The sequence below is a fragment of the Pygocentrus nattereri genome, chromosome 14 (genome assembly GCF_015220715.1).
Source record: "Pygocentrus nattereri isolate fPygNat1 chromosome 14, fPygNat1.pri, whole genome shotgun sequence".
NCBI lineage: Eukaryota > Metazoa > Chordata > Actinopteri > Characiformes > Serrasalmidae > Pygocentrus > Pygocentrus nattereri.
The window spans coordinates 19,434,976-19,455,720 of record NC_051224.1 but is presented as its reverse complement, the minus strand read 5'-3'; the positions used below and the strand labels follow the sequence as shown (position 1 = coordinate 19,455,720).

The window sequence follows — 20,745 nt, the reverse complement described above, 5'->3', positions numbered from 1 at the left end:
AGTTCAGAACGTGCCTACTGCACCACTTAAGGTGGAACGGGAAAAGTCGAACAAAAAACTGGCGAATGTCCTGAGAAAATGCCCTCAGAAAAATGTTAGCAGCATTATAATAATAATTAGGATATTCTGAGAGCCTAAATGAGCTGATGAGGGGGTGATAACCTGCTTACAGAGGCTGCCAGTCTAATGACGTGAATTCTGTGCGCCGCAGCTTTAGCTCACATGTAGCAGTATTTATATTTCAACTCCTTAGACCTCATAATTCAGGATCCAGTGGTTTTCTGGAGAAAAACGTTCACATGACACAACGTATCGCGTTCTGAACAGTTTTATTTAACACAGGGTGCGATAGAGGCGATTTTTTTCGAAAACCCTATTCATTCTGCCCACAGAGAAACGAAGCTTAGACCCGGAGTTCCTAATATGGGCATAAGAACACGGCGCCGACTGCAAAACGACGACATGACTAATGTGAGTAAACCAGTAACGTTAGGACACTGGCCATTTTCGTCGTCCATGCTTTAAAAATGTTTATTTAAGATACACAAACTAGAGAAAACTGCGCAACTTTAAACTGTGTTTACTCAACAGCTGTGTGCTGAGGTAAAAAACACATGAGCGGCTGAGCGGGGAAGAAAATATTGATATGGATCAGTCTGACTCCGCCCCCTGGAGGTCCGGCTCAGGGTCGTCTCTCCCCGCGTTCCACGTGACCGTTTAAATACAAACACGACCGTTAGGAGCCGTTCACGCGTTTAACCGAATGCGATTGCTTTTCTTCGTAGTCTATCCGTTCGTGCTAAAATCTGGGCAAATGTGTGGATTTCGTTCATCTCTGAGATAACGGTGTCATGTGCCTACCGACGTCGGAGATTTTCGCCCACAAAAAGGAAGACTTGTCACAAGAGCGAACTGCAGGCGGAGTGGGGCCTGCATCACGGGCCAAAACTCTGCATTTGAAACGCGAGGAGTAATGAGTAACTTAACTGCTTAGCTGGACGTAAACTCTATACACATATCCAGCTTGGCTTGACTTGAGCATGGCACGCCTGTCTAGCTAGCGTTCACGCTAAAATGAGTACATTCTCTTTTAAACACATCAGTGCAGGGTTTTGATTCATGTGGTTGTCTGCAGGACACAGCAGATAGATTTACACCACGTTCCAAATTATTATGCAAATTGGATTGAAGTGTCAAAGATTATTTGTTTTGTTTCTCAATTAAACTCATGGGTGGTATTGTGTCTCAGGGCTCTTTGGATCACTGAAATCAATCTCAGACACCTGTGATAATTAGTTTGCCAGGTGAGCCCAATTAAAGGAAAACTACTTAAGAAGGATGTTCCACATTATTAAGCAGGCCACAGGTTTCAAGCAACATGGGAAAGAAAAAGGATCTCTCTGCTGCCGAAAAGCGTCAAATAGTGCAATGCCTTGGACAAGGAATGAAAACATTAGATATTTCACGAAAACTTAAGCGTGATCATCGCACTGTGAAGAGATTTGTGGCTGATTCAGAGCACAGACGGGTTCGTGCAGATGAAGGCAGAATGAGGAAGGTTTCTGCCAGGCAAGTTCATCGGATTAAGAGAGCAGCTGCTAAAATGCCATTACAAACCAGCAAAAAGCTATTTGAAGCTGCTGGTGCCTCTGGAGTCCCGCAAACCTCAAGGTGTAGGATCCTTCAAAGGCTTGCTGTGGTGCATAAACCTACTATTCGGCCACCCCTAACCTTGTGCTCACACGGTTGCAGTGGGCCCAGACATACATGAAAAATTTCCAAACAGATGAGTGTTGTGCAACCCTGGATGGTCCAGATGGATAGAGTAGTGGATGGTTGGTGGATGGCCACCATGTCCCAACAAGGCTGCGACATCAGGAAGGAGGTGGCGGAGTCATGTTTTGGGCCAGAATCCTGGGGAGAGAGCTGGTAGGCCCCTTTAGGGTCCCTGAAGGTGTGAAAATGACCTCGGCAAAGTATATAGAATTTCTGACTGACCACTTTCTTCCATGGTACAAAAAGAAGAACCGTGCCTTCCGGAGCAAAATCATCTTCATGCATGACAATGCACCATCTCATGCTGCAAGGAATACCTCTGCTATGGGCATAAAACTAGAGTATTTATTTATGTGGACTTAATTTTGCATGCCTATTACTACTTGTTTTTATGTTGCACCTTCATGCCGAAGCAAATTCCTAGTCTGTGAATCCTGTTCATTGACAATGGCAATAAAACTTCTGATTCTAAAAGGAGAGAAACTCATGGTGTGGCCACCATCTTCCCCTGACCTCAACCCTATAGAGAACCTTTGGAGTATCATCAAGCAAAAGATCTATGAGGGTGGGAGGCAGTTCACATCAAAACAGCAGCTCTGGGAGGCTATTCTGACATCATGCAAAGAAATTCAAGCAGAAACTCTCCAAAAACTCAAGTTCAATGGATGCAAGAATTGTGAAGGTGATATCAAAGAAGGGTTCCTATGTTAACATGTAACTTGGCCTGTTAGGATGTTTTTGATTGAATGTGACCTCCTAATGCTGCAAATTCAACAAATGACCATTTTTCAGTTTTTTACAACCTATAAAATGTTTTGAAACTCTGCTGTGCATAATAATTTGGAACAGTGCATTTTGAGTTTATTATTGAAGAATATACTGTTATCATTGGGAGGTTCAATAAAATTCAGTTTATACTCTAACGGGTGATTGACTTTTATTATACTGACTCATTTGCATCGACCATTTAGGAAAATCAGGGAAAAATATCATTTGCATAATAATGGAATGCAGTGTACAGTGATTTGTGTTGAATTGAAAGACAGTTTTCATGGATGACGAAATGTATATGTTGCCGTGCTGCAACTTTGAGGTGAAACTCAGTGAGTTCAACACAGCAGTGTGGTTCATGAAAAAGGCAATGTTTGTAATTGTGGTTTACTGCAGTATTAAGCTTTGAATTAAATCTTCTTAATTGATTTTGAGTTAGTGTTGTTTTTTTTTTTTGTTTTTTTTGTATAAAGTCCAAAACTGAAATGAGTTACTCTAGTAGAGTTAAATATTAGTTACAATTTTAGCAAAGGACAGCAGTGCCTCCTGCAGGTTCTAGTGCCTTGTGAACTCTGTAAAATTTGGGCTAAAATCCCCTAAACCTGGTCTGGCAACACCCCTGATGGTCTTTTCTCAATTGATTTGTTGCCGTTAAAATAGACCTAAACAGACAAGCTGTTTTGTAACGCTAAGTCTGTGTAAATTTCTCTTTTAGCCTTTTAGAGTCACAGTCTATACCGCTCCTGTCTGTGTTATTCTAAGTTTAAAAAATGTGTTCATTTTTTGCAAACTAATTAAATTTCTTGCTAAACTGTTTGTGCTAAGTTTTATGAGACAATTGTGGGAGAGCCAATCATTTCAAACAGGTGTGCTAGCTTTCTATATCAGCTGCTCCATTTTGCTGAGCCCACCATGGCAAACAGCAGCTTAAGGTATGGTGATACAGGGCACGACCACATCACACCAACTCTAGTGTCTTGCATAACAGCATGACCTGGAGTGAAATATTCTACAACAGTTTTATCACTGATAGGCCTATTTATTATTAGATTAACAGACAAACAGAGACGAAAAGTGATTACACGAAAGCATATTTACTATTATTTCGGTAAATAATTCAATTGCCTGATTACACAGATCTATTTCTGTGCACCAATGAACTACATTTGTTATCAAAAACTAATATTGAATAAAATGGAACTTATTAAGGATTCTAGGAGGTTGTGACAACATACAGACAACGTAGTACTGACTACTTTTGTCTCCTCAAAGTTGTCACAACTTTATCACAACCTCCTAGAAAGTTGTCAGACAATGTCACAACTTTCTGAGGAAGTTTCAACATTGTGACAACATAGAGAGCACCAAGCAGACAATGTTGTCGGCACTGTTGGCATTACACACTACATTGTCACAACGGAACTGTGTTTGCAGGGTACCGTTCGTCAAACAAAATGGGCTGTAAGATCCTTTACAGACTGGCTGGAACAAAACATTAATACTGATCTGGCAAAAATTGACCAAACTGAGCTGAACTTGATATTGCAGCAGTTTTATTGCTCTGTCTGATTTGGTGAGACTCTGAAGATGAATCTACATGTTTGGTGTACACAATGACATTGGGTTCATTTCTAGCTAATTCCAGCTTGTTTAGATGTTCTTCTCTCACAATAATAGTTTCAGAATTTAGTGTAAGGAGCTGGAGAGCGAACTGCTGGCAGTGCGGAATGCAATGATTTACAAATCTCATAGACCCATATTTTATTCACAATAAAACATAGAATATACACTGTTTGCATGTCTGCCTTCACACGCATATGAGTGCCATTCTTAATCCATAGGGTTTATATGATGTCAGCCCACCCTTTGTAGCTATAACAGCTTCATCTCTTTTGGGAAGGCTTTCCACAGGGTTTAGGAGTGTGTTTAAGGGAATTTTTGACCATTCTTCCAGAAGCACATTTGTGAGGTCAGACACTGATGTTGGACGAGAAGGCCTGGCTTGCAGTCTCTGGTCTAATTCATCCCAAAGGTGTTCTGTTGGGTTGAGGCCAAGACTCTGTGCAGGCCAGTCAAGTTCTTTCACACCAAGCTCACTCATCCATGTCTTTATGGACCTTGCTTTGTGCACTGGTGCGCAGTCATATTGGAAAAGGAAGAGGCCATCCTCAAACTGTTCCCACAAAGTTCCCACACCCTAATCCCCCCTCCACCAAACTTTACACTTGGCAAAATGCAGTCAGACAAGTACCATTCTCCTGGCAACCACAAACCCAGATTCGTCCATTGGATTGCCAGACAGAGAAGCGTGATTCATCACTCCAGAGAACATGTCTCCACTGCTCCAGAGTCCAGTGGCAGCGCTTTACACCACTGCATTCAATGCTTTGCATTGCACATTGTGATGTAAGGCTTGGCTGCAGCTGCTCGGCCACGGAAACCCATTCCATGAAGCTCTCTACACTGTTCTTGAGTTAATCTGAAGGCCACATGAAATTTAGAGGTCTGTAGTGATTGCCTCTGCAGAAAGTTAGCGACCTCTGCGCACTATGCACCTCAGCATCCGCTGACCCCCTGCTCTGTCATTTGACGTGGCCTACCTCTTTGTGACTGAGTTGCTGCCGTTCCCAATCACTTCTAATTTGCTATAACACCACTGCCAGTTGACTGGAATATTTAGTAGTGAGGAAATTTCACGACTGGACTTGTTGCACAGGTGTCGTCCTATCACAATACCACGCTGGAGCGACCAGAGAGCTGAGACCTGAGAGTGACCCATTCTTTCACTAATGTTTGTAGAAGCAGTCTGCAGGCCTAGGTGCTGGTTTTATACACCTGTGGCCATGGAAGTGACTGGAGCACCTGAATTCAATGATTTGGATGGGTGAGGTGAATAATTTTGGAAATATAGCGTTATATTAACATATAATATATTTCAGACAAGTTCTAAACGAGTTAATGTTTTTCATGAAGTAGTAAAATGTCTCACTTTCAACATCCGATATCTGTTCCATGTTCTATTGGAATAAAATATGAGTCTATGAGATGCAAATCATTGTGTTGTTTTTAATTTTACATTTATTTAAATTGTACACTTATATAGTTCATATATAGTTATATACAGTATCTCACACAATTGAGTACACCCTTCATATTTCTGTAAATATTTTATCTTTTCATGGGACAAAACCTATAGAAATAAAACTTGGATATCACTTAAAGTAGTCAGTGTACAGCTTGTATAGCAGTATAGATTTACTGTCCTCTGAAAAGAACTCAACACATGGCCATTAATATCTAAATAGCTGGCATTACAAGTGAGTCCACCTCATAGTGAATTGTCAATATTTTGTGTGACGTCCATTATTATCTAGAGCTACCTTAACCCTCTTGGGCATGGTATTCACCAGAGCTGCACAGGTTGCTACTTTTTTCCTCTTCATGATGACATCCTCCTCCTTCCGCTTGAGGATGCCCCATAGGTGCTCAATTGGATTTAGGTCTGGAGACATACTTGGCCAGTCCATCTTCACCTTCAGCAAGGCAGTTGTCATCTTGGAGGTGTGTTTGGGGTCATTATAGTGTTGGAAAACTGCCATACGGCGCAGTTTTCGAAGGGAGGGGATCATGCTCTGCTTCAGAACGTCACAGTACATGTTGGAATTCATGTTTCCCTCAATGAACCGCAGCTCCCCAGTGCTGGCAGCACTCATGCAGCTCCAGGCCATGATGCTACCACCACCATGCTTGACTGTAGGCAAGAGACTTGGTTGTCTTGGTACTCCTTACGAGGGCGCTGCCACACATGCTGGACACCATCTGAGCCAAACAAGTTTATCCTGGTCTCGTCAGACCACAGGACATGCAAAAGCAAATCTATTTATATTCTTATAAAGTTGTATTCTTACATTTAAGTACAAAATTATCAACCCACTATTTTCCTTTCTTTCTAGTGACTATTACTTTTGAACGCAGTTCATTATATTTGCTCTGTTTTAGCTCAGGACAGTTAGAAAAGCAGCTAGTTAGCCAAGTAGCAAGATAGCTCGGCAGCTAGTGTTCTGCTTATTTGAATGGAGCTTGTTAGCTATTATTAACATAAGCTATCGGTCGGCTGCTGCTTTTCAGCCTAAAATATACACTCATACAGTTTGCAAACTGATTTGAAAAATATATAGATATATTTGAGGCCAAACTTCTCTCAAAACTAGCACAAAGCAAATAATTGCACAAGGCAGTGCCTTCATATGGAAGAGCTTTACGTGAGGAAGCTTTGAGGAGAAATAATCTCTTCAGACGTCTGGTTCCCGGACTCCAACTCACTCCCGAATGAAGTGTTTCACATCAATGCACTACGAATAACTTCATACTTCGATGACTTAATTATACTGATTTTTAAAAAAATAATCAAAAGAATCTCCCTTTAAAGATAATTTCATTATGTATTTACTGATTTCTTCAGCTTTGACTATTTGCAACACCTTTGGTTTTGTGTCAAGGTTGCGATTTATTCTTTATCATGTATTTATACCATCTCTTCATATTCCTAATTACCAAAAGGGTTCTGCTACTCTTATGACCATAATACCATAAAAGCAGAACCCTTTTCAAAAAGGTGCTATATAGTACCAATCAGAACCACTTCACCATGCAACCAACCACTTAAGCACATAAATGGTTCTTTAAGCGCATTTGCTTTTTTATTAGAAATAAATCCATGCTGTCCATCCTCACACCAGCAACCCTAGTATACCATCACTGCTGTTGATACAAAACCTGATTTCTCCATGTCTGTTGTGTTTAACATAATTTGAAAATGTTGACCTTTTACATTGTGTGTAAATTTCACGACCAATGGACAAACACAAAACAGCCCAACCTGCCTTAATCCTGTCTAGTTGTCACTTGGATGTGAGATTTTGTTCCGACAGAAGTGATATGCTGGTTTTACTGGTGACCATCAATGCTGATCTAAGCCACTTTTTCCTAACAAGGCTGGCCAAACCATCTCTTTCAACTAATGGTTTGCAGCCCTAATGCCAGAGGTCCGCTGCCCAGAAGTAATCTCACCTGTTCTAACATACCTGATCCAACAAATCAGCTAGTTAACAAGCTCTCCCGGACTAAAAGTCTGGTTAAGAGCATGGAAAACAGGACTAGAATAAAGACACCATATCAATTATGGGCCATTCATGTCCCTCTTAAACTGCTCAATTTAAATAAATAAACACATTTCTCACATACCTACTACACTGGAATAAGAAGCCATGAACACTGATTTAAAAAAGAAAAGAAAAGAAAAAGTATTTATTAAAGAGAACAAAGCTGCAAAACATAACCCAAAAATGCCACAAGAGGGACAGGTTCACAGAGCATTCATACTCCTGAAACAATTCAAGCTAATTACATAAAAAAAAAAGAAAAAAAAAAAAAGGAAAGAGCAATTTGTGAACTTATGGCAACATATTCTTGATTAAAAAGACATTTGTCTCTGGTTGGACGAGGGGCCAGTGTGAAGTGATCCACATTTTGAGAAAGGCAGAAACTGTACACGATGAAGCAGCGGGGGAGACATGAGTAGTGAGGTCTTCAGATCAACAGCCAACAAATTCTTAAATACACCCTACCTTGAAATGACTCGCGATAGACGATTTAAAAAAAAAAAAAAAAAAAAAAAATTAATTCCATAGACACCGCACTCTCAAAGCTGACGTAAATTGTAATGGCAATGGTGATTCGCCACTGAAAATCTTTCAGTCCAGGTGGAGCCCTGACCAAGCTCTGGGAAGCTAGCTCTGCACGTCTGCTTTTAGAGTGTGGACTGTGACCCCCAATGTATTTAGTATTCGTCACTCTGGGCCTCCATCCTGTAACCATTTTCATTCGATGCGTAACCTTCTCCAGACTGTATGGAGTCTTGGTCCATCATCATGCCCATCCCGTCCTGAAAGCCTTCTTCGGACTGCGGTGGGTTGGATTCTTCCCCTTCTTCACCTCCGTTACCCAATCCTTCATGATCTCCAGAAGGTGGCAGCAGAGAGGCATGTCTATCCTCCCGTCGCTCTCCTCGTTCACGGTCACCCCGGTCTCGTTTATGCTCGCGGTCTCTGTCCCGGTCCCTCCTCCTCTCTCTATCCCTGTCTCTGTCTTTATCCCTGTGACTTCTCTTCCTGTCTCTGTCCCGATCTCTCTCTCTATCCCTGTCTCTCCCCCTTTCCTCTCCCTCAATACCTCCTTCCTCACCTCGTCCCAGCTCTCCTCCGCTGGGGTCCTCCATGCCCCTCTCTCCTCCCTCTCCCATGCCATCCGCCATACCCACGATACCCTCCTCTCCTCCTTCGGCTCCTTTCCCCCTCTCTCTGTCCCTCCTCCTCTCCCTGCTCCTGCTCCTCCTTTTCCGGTCCCTCTCTCTGTCGCGGTCCCGGCTCCTCTCTCGGCTCTTGCCCTCTCCCTCTGCTCTCTCCCTCTCTCTGTCCCTGCGCCGACTGCCACCGCCCTCCTCCCCGGCTGCCCCAATCGCCCTCTCGCGCTCACGGGACCGGGTGCGCCTGCGGCGCTCCCTGGAGCGAGAGCGACGACGCTCCCCACGTTCCTTTTCTCTGTCGCGGTCCCGACTGCGCTCGCGGCGGTCTCGCTCACGGTCACGGTCACTGCAATGAGAAATGAACAGCAGCAGTGAGATTGAGTTTGCAGTCTACATTCATAATGCTAATGTTCTAATATTTGAGTCTTCTATTCAACTGAGTATTCTGTGAAAAATAAGCCTTTATTAATATGCTGTAATTATCTTTCAATAATTGTGAAGCCATCTGTTGTGAGATTTGATCAATAGGTAAATACAAGGCGTTCTTGATATTTTAAAGACCCCATATCATGATAAAGTGAATCTTACATTTTTTATAAAAATGCTGTACGTAAACACCAAGTTTTAAGACATACCATTCCCTCCCCACTCCATATAGTCTATAAATGGAAATTAAGCTGCAAAAAGCCTGCTTTGAATTCACTGTGTCAAAAAACCCACACAACTCCTTTACATACATTTGCCTATACAGCTTACAGCACATTAGCACTGCCCATTTATAATGAGTGTCCCAATTTACCACCCCCCTCCCATACTCACCCCCCAATAGGCCGATCATCATAGCGTGAGGTGTCATCTCTGCCAGAGTGCTTGATGTTGACATCTGCACCGCCCCTTCTGGTACCACCCAGACCGCCACCTAGGAATTAAAGCCAGATTAACTACATTATCTACATACAAAATCAACATGCAGGCAAAAGCCACCTTTAAGTGGCAAACATCCTACATTCTTATTTGTTCTCATCCCCCCCCTCCTACCCCCCCCACCCATTTCCAGTTATAGCATTTGTGAGCCATTATAAACCAAAAGCAGTTCATTTTCACAACTTGTCAAATCTTTATCCTTTAAACATGTTACTGTCCATTTAATGGTGATATGTAAAGGTGATCTGTTTTGATTGCTTTTTGAATGAGACAATACAGGGAAGCCAGTGTCTTACCAAGCCTACGCGGACGCCACCCTTTCACAGTGCGACCCCTCTCCACATCCACGAGAACTCTCCGCCCGTCAATCTTTTTACCGTCTGCGTGCTTGTAGGCAGCTAACAAGCAGGAAAATGTAAAAGAAAGCAAAAAAGGTAGAGAGGGAGAGAAGGAGGGTGAAGGGGAAAAAAAGAAGTGAAAGTGAGAGAGAAAAAGACGACAATGAGTAGGAGGAATGCACGGTTCAGTATTGTTTTATTGGTCTCTTACCTGGAGATACCTTTTGATGCACACGCAAGTTCATACAGCGATTAGAAAGCACGTGCTTACCTCAGTTAATTGACAGTTGTGAGGTAGCAAAATTTTTTTTTTTTTTAAATAAATCACTTGTGCTGCAAGTCACTAACCAGGAACATAGTCTTATTTATATGTATTTATTATTACAAAAATGTAGTCAAACATGGCGTGACAAGTCCAAGAATTAAATTTATAGTGGCTATGACGTATATAAAAACAGCCTTGAAATGAGTCAGTCAGTCTTATCCATGGGCTTGCATCATTACTGTCCTCCTGTGTCACATGCACATGGAGTATGCACTGTTATACTATGATAATTACATAAATTCAAGCTGTGGGCGCAGGGGGGAAAAAAAAAAAAAGAAAAAAAAAAAGAAAAAGAAAAAAAAAAACCACACCTCCAGAGCATTTTATCCTTAACCACTCACATCTGGGTACCACCAGGAGCAAACAGCATCTTCAATCAGTGACAAATGCACTTGGCCATTATTAGATGCTGGCAGCAACAAAGGCCGAGTAAGACCAGAACTAGATAGGCTATTTTAAGGTTCATCAAAAACCACATTAAAGAAAGTGTATGGGAAATCTTTCATTAAGTATACTTCTCTACTGTATAACTACAAGAGACAATGATTTAAATAACAAATTAAGCATTTCTTCTAGTCTTGGTGTGCGTTACAATCTGAGTGCATTAATTCTTCTCTTGGCCTTAAACCACAACAGATTTGTTTGGATCTCATGCCAGATGATGACCATCAGGCGTTCAGGAAAACATGTACATTTCAACAGCTTGGCATGGCTTGCACCGCTGAATATTTCTTGAGCCTAAAATGGTATGCATTTAAATGCCAAGCAGAATTCTTAAAGAACTCACACAACCTGCATTTCATTCAAGCTGTATGCACAAGGTCATGCATGCTGTTTAATGAGAAGTGACAAACCTAGAATGGAAAAAACCCTTTATTGTTGAATTATAAATCAATGCATATCTAAAACTTATTAAAAGGGTTCAACAAAGTAGGGCCCGACCGATACCAATCTTGCAGAGCTCAATTCTGAAAGAATAAGCAGATATAATTTAATAAAAAAAATAGACACCAATAGTTGAGTTAAACTAAGCTTTCCTGGCACACTCAACTGTCACATTTCTTAAACAGCAGAAAGTCTAAAATAATTAATGTAACAGTGGCCAGATATTCCCAGCATTCCTAGCTATTTTGTTGATTTTTGTTAGAGATTTATCTTTTGTAACAGTTCCTCATGCAAAAAAGTTAGGTTTGCTTTTTTGCATATTTATGTCCATAATTGTGTTGTATTCAAATGTATTAACTTCTGGCCTTGTCTCAACAACACCTGGTCATTTCAACAAAAACAAGTCATGAATTTGTGCAACTCACAGGACACTAACATCAGCCTGTCAACCAAAGGAATCGGCCAGGTCCTACCAAATTATCCAGCTGTTCTCAAACCCATTTGGGAACGTTGCATGTTCTCACACGCACACACGCAAGCACGCCTTCTCTCACACATTCTAGAAGGGTATTACCGGTTAAGCTACTGACAACCATCCACACCCTCACATTAAGACACATGGGCACAAAAGACAAAAGGAGCTCCCATTAAGATAACTGAACGTTTCTCGTGCCCCACCCACCCAAAAACAAATCTACATTTTCACCAATTTAGAGTATGTACTTAGGTCACCAACACTGCCAGATATTAACTGTGCCATATTTAGCCCCCTCCCCAATTTTCAGTCTAATAGTAGTTCTCGCCAACACGCTACAGTCAATTTTGAGCCAATCGGTAACTCATCATCTCCCTCTTTACCATTACCTGTAAACACTACCTTACCATTATACCTGGCAAAGGCTGGAACCCATCGGTGGCATAGCCCCTCGAAATGTAGTCTGGTGATTCCAGTTTGATACTCGAAGGTAAGCAGCGAAAAGTGGGATACAGGTGGATCGGAAAAAAAAAAAAAAAAAAAAAGATCCATTCCAGACAGATGCATGGAGGAGGTCCACACAGCTACTCTGGTCTGCACTGTTGAGGATGGCCATTTCAGTGGAATGAGGTACAAAATCAAGCTCTTATCTAATCAGAGGGCCTTACCGTCAACCCTCAAATCTCTAGCCTAGAGGGCCTTACCGTCAACCCTCAAATCTCTAGCCTAGAGGGCCTTACCGTCAACCCTCAAATCTCTAGCCTAGAGGGCCTTACCGTCAACCCTCAAATCTCTAGCCTAGAGGGCCTTACCGTCAACCCTCAAATCTCTAGCCTAGAGGGCCTTACCGTCAACCCTCAAACCTCTAGCCTAGAGGGCCTTACCGTCAACCCTCAAACCTCTAGCCTAGAAGGCCTTACCGTCAACCCTCAAATCTCTAGCCTAGAAGGCCTTACCATCAACCCTCAAATAAGCCATCAACTCTTCAAGAAACGAGGGCCTTACCAAAAACCCTCTATTCCATAAACCTAGAGGGCCTTACCCTAAACCCTCAATTTTCTAGTCATCTACATATAAACCAGAGGGCCTTACCAACTACCCTCATGCCAAAAATCCTGACCTTTTCTCATAAAAACAAGGGGCCTTACCAAAAACCCCTTCTCTTTGCAGTTTTATTCAAGAGGGCTTACCAAGAGGTAAACTAACAACGCTCTGATTTTTGATGCCTTTGAAATAGCAATTATAATTTCAGTCTCAACTATTAAGGGAAAATTCTAAAATTAAAAAAGGCACGGAAGAGTAAGGAGAAACAGGTTTCCAGGTGAGGGGCATTTTTTTGAAAGTACTGATCTTAAAAGCTGTTCTTAGTTGTTCAAGCTTCTCTATAATTGGACAAAAGGAAACCACTCTTGGAGATACTTTAAATTAGAAACTCAGCCCAGATGCAAAGTATCTAGTTGTGTGCATGTACGGTGAAATCCTTTCCTAAACATTAAATCTGTTAAGGAACCCTGTACGTTTCCATCAAACATGTAAAATTTCTCCTATCTCCCTCATTCTGTCTGAGAGATGCTGTGCGTAGTATTATTCAAGCTAGTCTGCCTTTGGTTAACCTATGCTATTAAAGCCATCAGAGACTATGAAAAAAAAAATGGCCATACTCCATAAGATTTAAATAAGCTTATGGTGACGTCTGAAATCCAATATTTTGCTCTACAATCTGTTGAGACATTGCTGTAAATCTTTAAAAGTGAATACCTGGCACCGTACAAACTCACACACACACACACACACGTAAAATATTACAAGCTTTTTCACAATCACTACGCTTCCCTTAATCCTGGCAAAAGAATCTCAAGCTCCTCAAGTTCCTCTGTATGCCCTCTGCAAAGGCCGATTTATACTTCTGCACAAAAAAAAAAAAACCCAGTAACACATCCATGTTAAGACAAACAGAAGGGTTCAAGCACAGGCCCGTCAATCCTGAAACTTCAGCGGACAACTGCCATAACTGCAACACGCCATTTTGCTCATTTTGTGCAACTATTAAAAGTTCAAGCCTAAAGTTTCCAACTTGGCTAATTAGCTTTATAGATATACAGATAAACAGCTCAAGTGTCACTTGCCTTTCTTTGATTTACATTTTTTGCCCCAACCCAACAAATACCAGCCAATTCTCATTGTTTTATTGTAAACACATTGCTGCAATTATTTTCCACTTTCAATCACCTCAAATAGCTGCCATCAGGCAACATATAATGGTGACCATCTTATTTATAAGATAAAAACACAGCTTGCACAGGCCACAGTATCAAATCTCACATCAAATCAACTGTGTATATCTAAACAATCGTATCAAGAGCAAGAGGAGACAAACGATACTCAACCCAAACAAGAACAGGTAAGGTAGTCAATTCATGTTGAAACGTAAAGGGGAGCGGGGACAAAAATAAAAATCCATATCCTGTGCTTTGCTTTTCTACTAAACACAGTTAAACAGGACTATGGATTGCTTGGTAAAATATGCAGATGGTTAGTGTCCTTTATGCACTGACAAAATGATTAACAGGTTTCTTAAAGATCATGCACTCATTTTAATAAAACATCATACTGCCCACCTTTACTTAGAAATGCAAGCATTTGGGCAGTCAATCTGAATCTGTGCTCTATGGCCACACGTCGTTGCAGATTCACAAATGCAGAAGTATAATTCAGCCTTTAGAAATCGCCTGAGCTAGCCAGCAACTGGCACGACAAACTGATTTTATTTAAATCTTGCAGAGTACAACCTGGGCTTTGACATCTATACGCAGTGGCTTTAACAGTACAGGTTGACTTCAGGCACCCACTCCCTAAGCCTAACCCAAGGAACGTTCAAAAGACCAAAAGCAGCAGCGCCACATTCAGGATTTAGACCTCCAAATGAGGTGGATAGGAATTTGGTCCAATGAACGTGTGCCTTGTTTCAGCCTAGTAGTAGATGAGGGTGTAAAGAAATCTTACCCATCATACAAACCCATCATACCAACCATATACTGAGCTGTGGTAGTAGGGTGTAGATGTATCAAAACCATCATCATGATCTGCAAGCCAGCTCTGGCCAATAGCCATCAGAGATAGGCGGCTGCAGTAGCAATGAGAACAACACATAATTAATACACTGCATAGACTTGCTCCGCAACACTAATTACAGTCTCACCTCAGCTAAAAAGGTTCACTTTTTTGGTGCAGACAGGTATACAGGTTTAGTCACCTTTACACTACAGAAAGGCTTGGCCTTTAGCTTACCGTCACCGCTCCAGCCGGAAAAGCACAGTCCTATGTGTCACACTGCCTAAACATTACAGAGATGCCATACAGTGGCAACATTCATCAGAACGTGTGCAGTGGACTAATGCACAGTGTTAGCCCCACCCCCCAATGTCCCACCCCCTCTACTGGAACCTCCCCTCCCTGTAGCCATGTGTGATGCACCTCCACATTCACACCTGATGCAACACAACACGGAGGAGAACAATATTCCGCACAGATGTGAAAGCAGACACTGACAGTCATACGCACAGACGCACAAACACAGATGAAGGGTTGTTAACTTGACCTTTCAGGTCACTTTTGTTTACATTTCAGTGCCGTTTAATTCCATTAACTAAGCAGTTTCTACGGGTGGGCATTGAGGTTTACAGCAAAGAGGATGTAGGGCTGATCATTTGTTTTTATTGTTGTTGACTTCTCAATGCCCTTAATTTCTACAGAAAAGCAACAATAAAGGCTTACAGAGCCGTTAAAATATGATATCTAACCAAGAATGCGGTGAGTCTACTCACAGTGCATGTCTCGCTCATGTTCATACTCAATGAAGGCGTAGCCGCGTGGTTTTCCCGTTCTCTTGTTGTACACAATGTAGATCTGGCAGGAAAGATTAAGAATAATGGTCAGAAAGATTAAGGAATGAATGTGTGGAAAAAGCAGGGAAGCCATAAGATGACACCTAAAGATCATAACTTACCCGTTTGATGGGGCCATAGACCTCAAACTCACGACGCAGCTTGGACTCCGTTGTATCATAATTCTGTATAAAAACAAATACACAGGTGAGAAGCGTTAGGACTTGAAATGTCATAACACGTTTTCTTTTCGGTTACTCAAAGCTTAAACAACCAAAATAAAGCTTTAAAATGAGCTACTTTCAAACGAAGCATTTCACGTAAGACAAGCATGTGAAAGAAAGAAAATTAACCGGATACCACTTCCGTTCGCTTTCACACACAATGTATAAGACTTCAGGTCTAATCCAGGAGCTTGTCAATTTCAATCAAGCCAACTGTTGTTTATGGGAGTGAGTAATTCAGGAGGTCACAAACAGATGTGTGACAAAACAAAAAAAAAAAATTCCCTTTTGAGACAAATTTCCTTGGCTCTATTCTTACCCTGACAAAGCAGCCAAATTATTCTTTGCACGGTTTGTTGACAAGGTAAGCAATGGATCACTATAAAAACAATATTGTCACTTTTGAGGAGCACTGGATGGGTGCTGTTCTTATTTAGGACTTGGAAACTAATTTTACTGTTCAAAATAAAGAATCAAAGACGCAAAGCACAGGAAGACGACGACTAAGAAGAAAGGTATGTACATGCTCATTTAAAAGCTGCAGAAAGATGGCATCAATGATTGATGTAATTTGACCCAGGGTATTCAAATCAGCATTAGATATTTTTTGCATATAGGGTTAGCTTATTTGTGTGACCCACATTTTTAAACAATAAGAATTTGTTTACAACAGTACACACACACACACACACACTACTTGGGACTAAACTGTGTTCACAGTACTGACCAGACAATTTGGGGAAAATTGTGTAAAACATTGCAACACTTCATTCTAGGATTCCCCCTTTCCCCTCTGATATCTGAGCCAACATTTTCTGCTGATATCAATATGATACCAACTTGAATTACACCTATGCCGGAAACCACAGGGTCTAAAAAGACTATTACAACACAAAGCACTTACAATTCGAGCCACAAACAAGGTCTTGAACGCATCTCCTTGTGCATTTGGGTCATTGTGAGGATCCCCTGGAAAATGAAAATTCGGTCAGAACGAGCGTGCCAAGGCTGGATTATGTAACAATTAAGGTTTTTAAAATGCTTAGCAGACTTACACAGCTTCAGCTCCGCTTCCATTACTGTTTGCCGTCTCTCCATTTTCTCACGTCTCTGAGGATTCAAAACCAGCCATAAGAAACAAAACCACAAGCAGACAGGCTTCACCACATGACAATTCCATGTTATTTTGAATAATCTTTAAATCCAACTCCTGCAATTATAACCAACTGTAAAAATGTCCCACCTTTCTTTCCAGCCTCTCCTCTCGTGTTTCCGCTCTTGTCGGTGGCGGGGCATCTCTAGGGTCCTGATAGGTAGGAAGAGAAGGAGGATGGGGGGAACCCTCAATAATAAAACCAAAAGAGACTTGGAAAGATCACACATTAAATCATAAATTTGTAGAAGCAGTCTTTATACGACTTATCACAGAGGAGTTTTCCCAGTGGCTGACGAGGAAAGATCTTAAAGTAGAAACAGTATCATGTTAAGACCTCATAAGCCACGTTTACAGTAACAGTAGCATTTTGTGCATTTCTCTCCCCACTTATATTCATATCCATGCCAAATCAAAGATATCCAAGACAAATATGTAAATAAGCTCTGTATTGTGTCTCATTCAAAAAAGTAGTGAGGGCTGAAGAACTAGACTGCTGCAGGCTGATAAGGCGGACAGACGTAAAGGTGTTTGTTTACGTGATGTTACAAAAACAAACACAACGCAGGCCCTGCTCACAGCTGTGGTGAAAACAACATTTAAACTTTGTCCAGCACTTTCTTGAAGAAAAAAAAAAAAAAGTTTGACATGGGCGTTTTAAATCTGTCTGTCCTACTTGGCCATACCTCAAAGTGCTTGATGAAAGGGGCGATTCCAGAGTATGGCTGATTGTGGTGCTTTTCATGTGGCAGCTTCCCTAGCTGCGGTAGAAAAGGAATGGGGTCCCGCGGGGCAAACAAGGCCAGCAGGTTCGGGGGCAGAAACTGAGTCATGGTTCACCTAAAAAAAAAAAAAAAACAACAAAAAAAACAAAACAAAGAGGCAGCAATTCAACACCATGCCACACTTCTTACAAGACCTATGGGCAGTTTATTACTAAGAATCACACATGGTCCGTCAACAACTTAATTTCACATTAATTAGAAGATTGGATCAGTAAGGCAGCCTCAAGCATGACTAAAGAGCAATGCTGCAATCATTTGCTCCAAGGCTTTCACGTTGGGGGATTCCTCCAATTTCAGCTAACATTTTGGCGAGTGTAAGATGCTCAATAGGTATAGGGAGGCAACAAAGAAGCTACAAAGGGCAACTGTAAATTATATAACAATAGTACAGAAATTGTGTTCACAAAGTAATGGCTTAAAATGAGACTCATGTAAAAATGTATGTATAATTAAAAAGGTCAACATGTCAGTCATTCAGAGAGGTTTGATGTGAAACACTGTTTCAGAAAACTTGGTCAAGAGTCGTTCACAGTGGTGGTGAGAGGAACCAGACATCTAAAGAACTGAATGCCTATAAAAGCTCCTTCACAGGTATCACAAGAAACTTATCAATACACTGATGTCTGACATTGACACAACTTTATCACAACTACTGTAAAACCAATGTTTTTAAATTCATTCATAGTGGTGCCATACATTAAGGACGCAATCAGGTAAAAGTCCTGAAAGAAATTCAGTTTGACCACTATTTTACAATCATCATCAAAATTACAATTAAACACTCAGGAGAAACATTAAAGTTCATTAATTATTCCACATTGAGTCACTCTTAAGGCGGCATTTACACCGCAGACAATGAACCAAGGAGAAACACTGAAAATCCGGTGGGATTCCCCTTTAGGTCATAATCAACAATCCAGTCTTTGATGAATTAGGGCACTATCCATCTACACGCTTTAAAAAGGATTATTCATAAAAGGCAACGGTTCTCAAGAGAACCATTTCATACTAAACGAGGTTCTTTGCCTGGTGAAATGGCTCTTCTGACTGATGAACGTGCTGCATATAGCTTTAAACAGAACTTTTTAAAAGCATCATATGCAGCAGCACAAAGGGCTTTTCTATCGTTAAGTTTACATCGTAACAACGGCAGAACTCAAAACCTGTTCAAGAAGGTTCCACGTAGAACCACAAATTCGTTCTCCATTAACCTGAAGAACCACTGCGCCATGCGAAAAAAAGGGCACGCAAACAGTTTTATACACACATCATGGTTCTGAACAAAATCATTGGCTTTACTAAAGAAGCCCTGAAGACCCATCGTGTATATAGAACGTAGCGTTACGTTAGCGCAGCTAGCGCTAGCTAGAGCACCAGAGGCGGTCAGCTGACTGGGTCTCATTTATTTCAGAGATACTAATTCACGAACCAGTGAAGCTAAACCGAACCATCTGTGCAAACCCAACTAATAAATCCGTGTTTACAATAATCCAGCCCGAGAATGAAAATGTTAGCTAGGCAACTTGGGCGTTTTAGCTAACGTTAGCCGTGCTTCGATAAGCTACCTGGGGCCGCGCTCCAATCCGACTTGAACTACAGCCCTTTACTAAACAATGCGCACACTGATTAAACGCTTATCTGCTGGCTAGGATTCTAAATAACAAATCTACCTCAACCAAAGCTGCACACCCGCTGAGCCCCAACGCTAAACTGAACCTACGCAACAGCTAAGTGTTCGACATGATCATAACACAAGTGCTCACTCGCTAAGGCCACTACGGAGCACACAATTGGGCATATTGGAACGCGGCCTGTTTTCTCCGAGGCCTCGTGTCGGACATTAAGCTCACATACCTCAGCTCCGCATTCAATCTCCAAACTAATCTCCCGTTCTCTGCGGTAAATCGATCTCCCGCAGTTCCTAAAGATGCGCCCAGCGCGGTTTATTATCTGAACGCCGGTGCCGCGAGTAAGCGAGTCCGTTTCGCTGCTAATTCTTTTTCTTCCTCTCCGCGCTGCGCTTGCTCTTAAAATGGCGCCACGCCGTAAATCGCAACAACCGTCGAGGGCTGTTTTACGACATTATACCGTAGTTTGCGGTAGGGGTGTGGCTACCAGAGCTGGCTTATCTCTTCAAGTGCTCTGTGGTTACCTTGGCAACGCTGTGACGTTGGTTGGATAACGTCGCGTTGAGCGGAGCTCAAACCAGCCGGGATTCATACCGCGCTCATAAACACTGCCGACACATTCCGGCCGGTGGGCTGGCTGTTATGTAGGATTCCGTAGTGCAGCGCTGCATATTCAGATTCAGAACATTTACATTTACGGCATTTGGCGGACGCTCTTATCCAGAGCGACTTACATTTGATCGTTTTACACAAGTTGGCGAAGGTAGTGTTGGGAGTCCTGCCCAAGGACCCTTATTGGTGTAGTGTAGGGTGCTTACCCAGGTGGGGGATTGAACCCTAGTCTACAGCGTAGAAGGCAGAGGTGTTACCCACTACACGAACCAACCACTCATTCAGATTCAGAACACTTTATTGATACCATAGGGAAATTACAGTTATACTATATAGTTATTAAGAGTTATTATATAGTTATTAAGAGACCCTTATTGGTCCTACAACAGGGAAATTCCACCTCCGCATTTAACCCATCCGTGAAGTGAAACACCACATACACACTAGTGAGCGCACACACACTAGGGGGCAGTGAGCACACTTGCCCGGAGCGGTGGGCAGCCCAATCCGCAGCGCCCGGGGAGCAGTTGGGGGTTAGGTGTCCTCTCAAGGACACCTCAGTCATGTGCTGTCGGTTCTGGGGCTCGAACCGGCGACCTTATGGTCACAGGGCTAACCTCCAGCCCACGACTGCCCCCGTAAGTTATACTATTTATAGTAA

General features: G+C 41.9%; 1 protein-coding gene across 1 annotated transcript; it reads right to left on the bottom strand.

Annotated features, from left to right (window-relative positions):
- Positions 1 to 7,825: 7,825 nt before the first annotated feature.
- snrnp70 (small nuclear ribonucleoprotein 70 (U1)) lies at positions 7,826 to 19,897 on the bottom strand. Its single transcript, XM_017697485.2, has 10 exons — positions 19,699 to 19,897; positions 17,746 to 17,899; positions 17,150 to 17,212; positions 16,962 to 17,016; positions 16,811 to 16,875; positions 15,805 to 15,867; positions 15,623 to 15,704; positions 10,072 to 10,173; positions 9,671 to 9,770; positions 7,826 to 9,197 (listed from the first exon to the last, which is right to left on the bottom strand). Exons 2-10 carry the CDS (start codon positions 17,890 to 17,892, stop codon positions 8,387 to 8,389), a joined length of 1,488 nt encoding a protein of 495 aa, XP_017552974.1. The 5' UTR covers positions 17,893 to 17,899; positions 19,699 to 19,897; the 3' UTR covers positions 7,826 to 8,386.
- Positions 19,898 to 20,745: the final 848 nt, after the last annotated feature.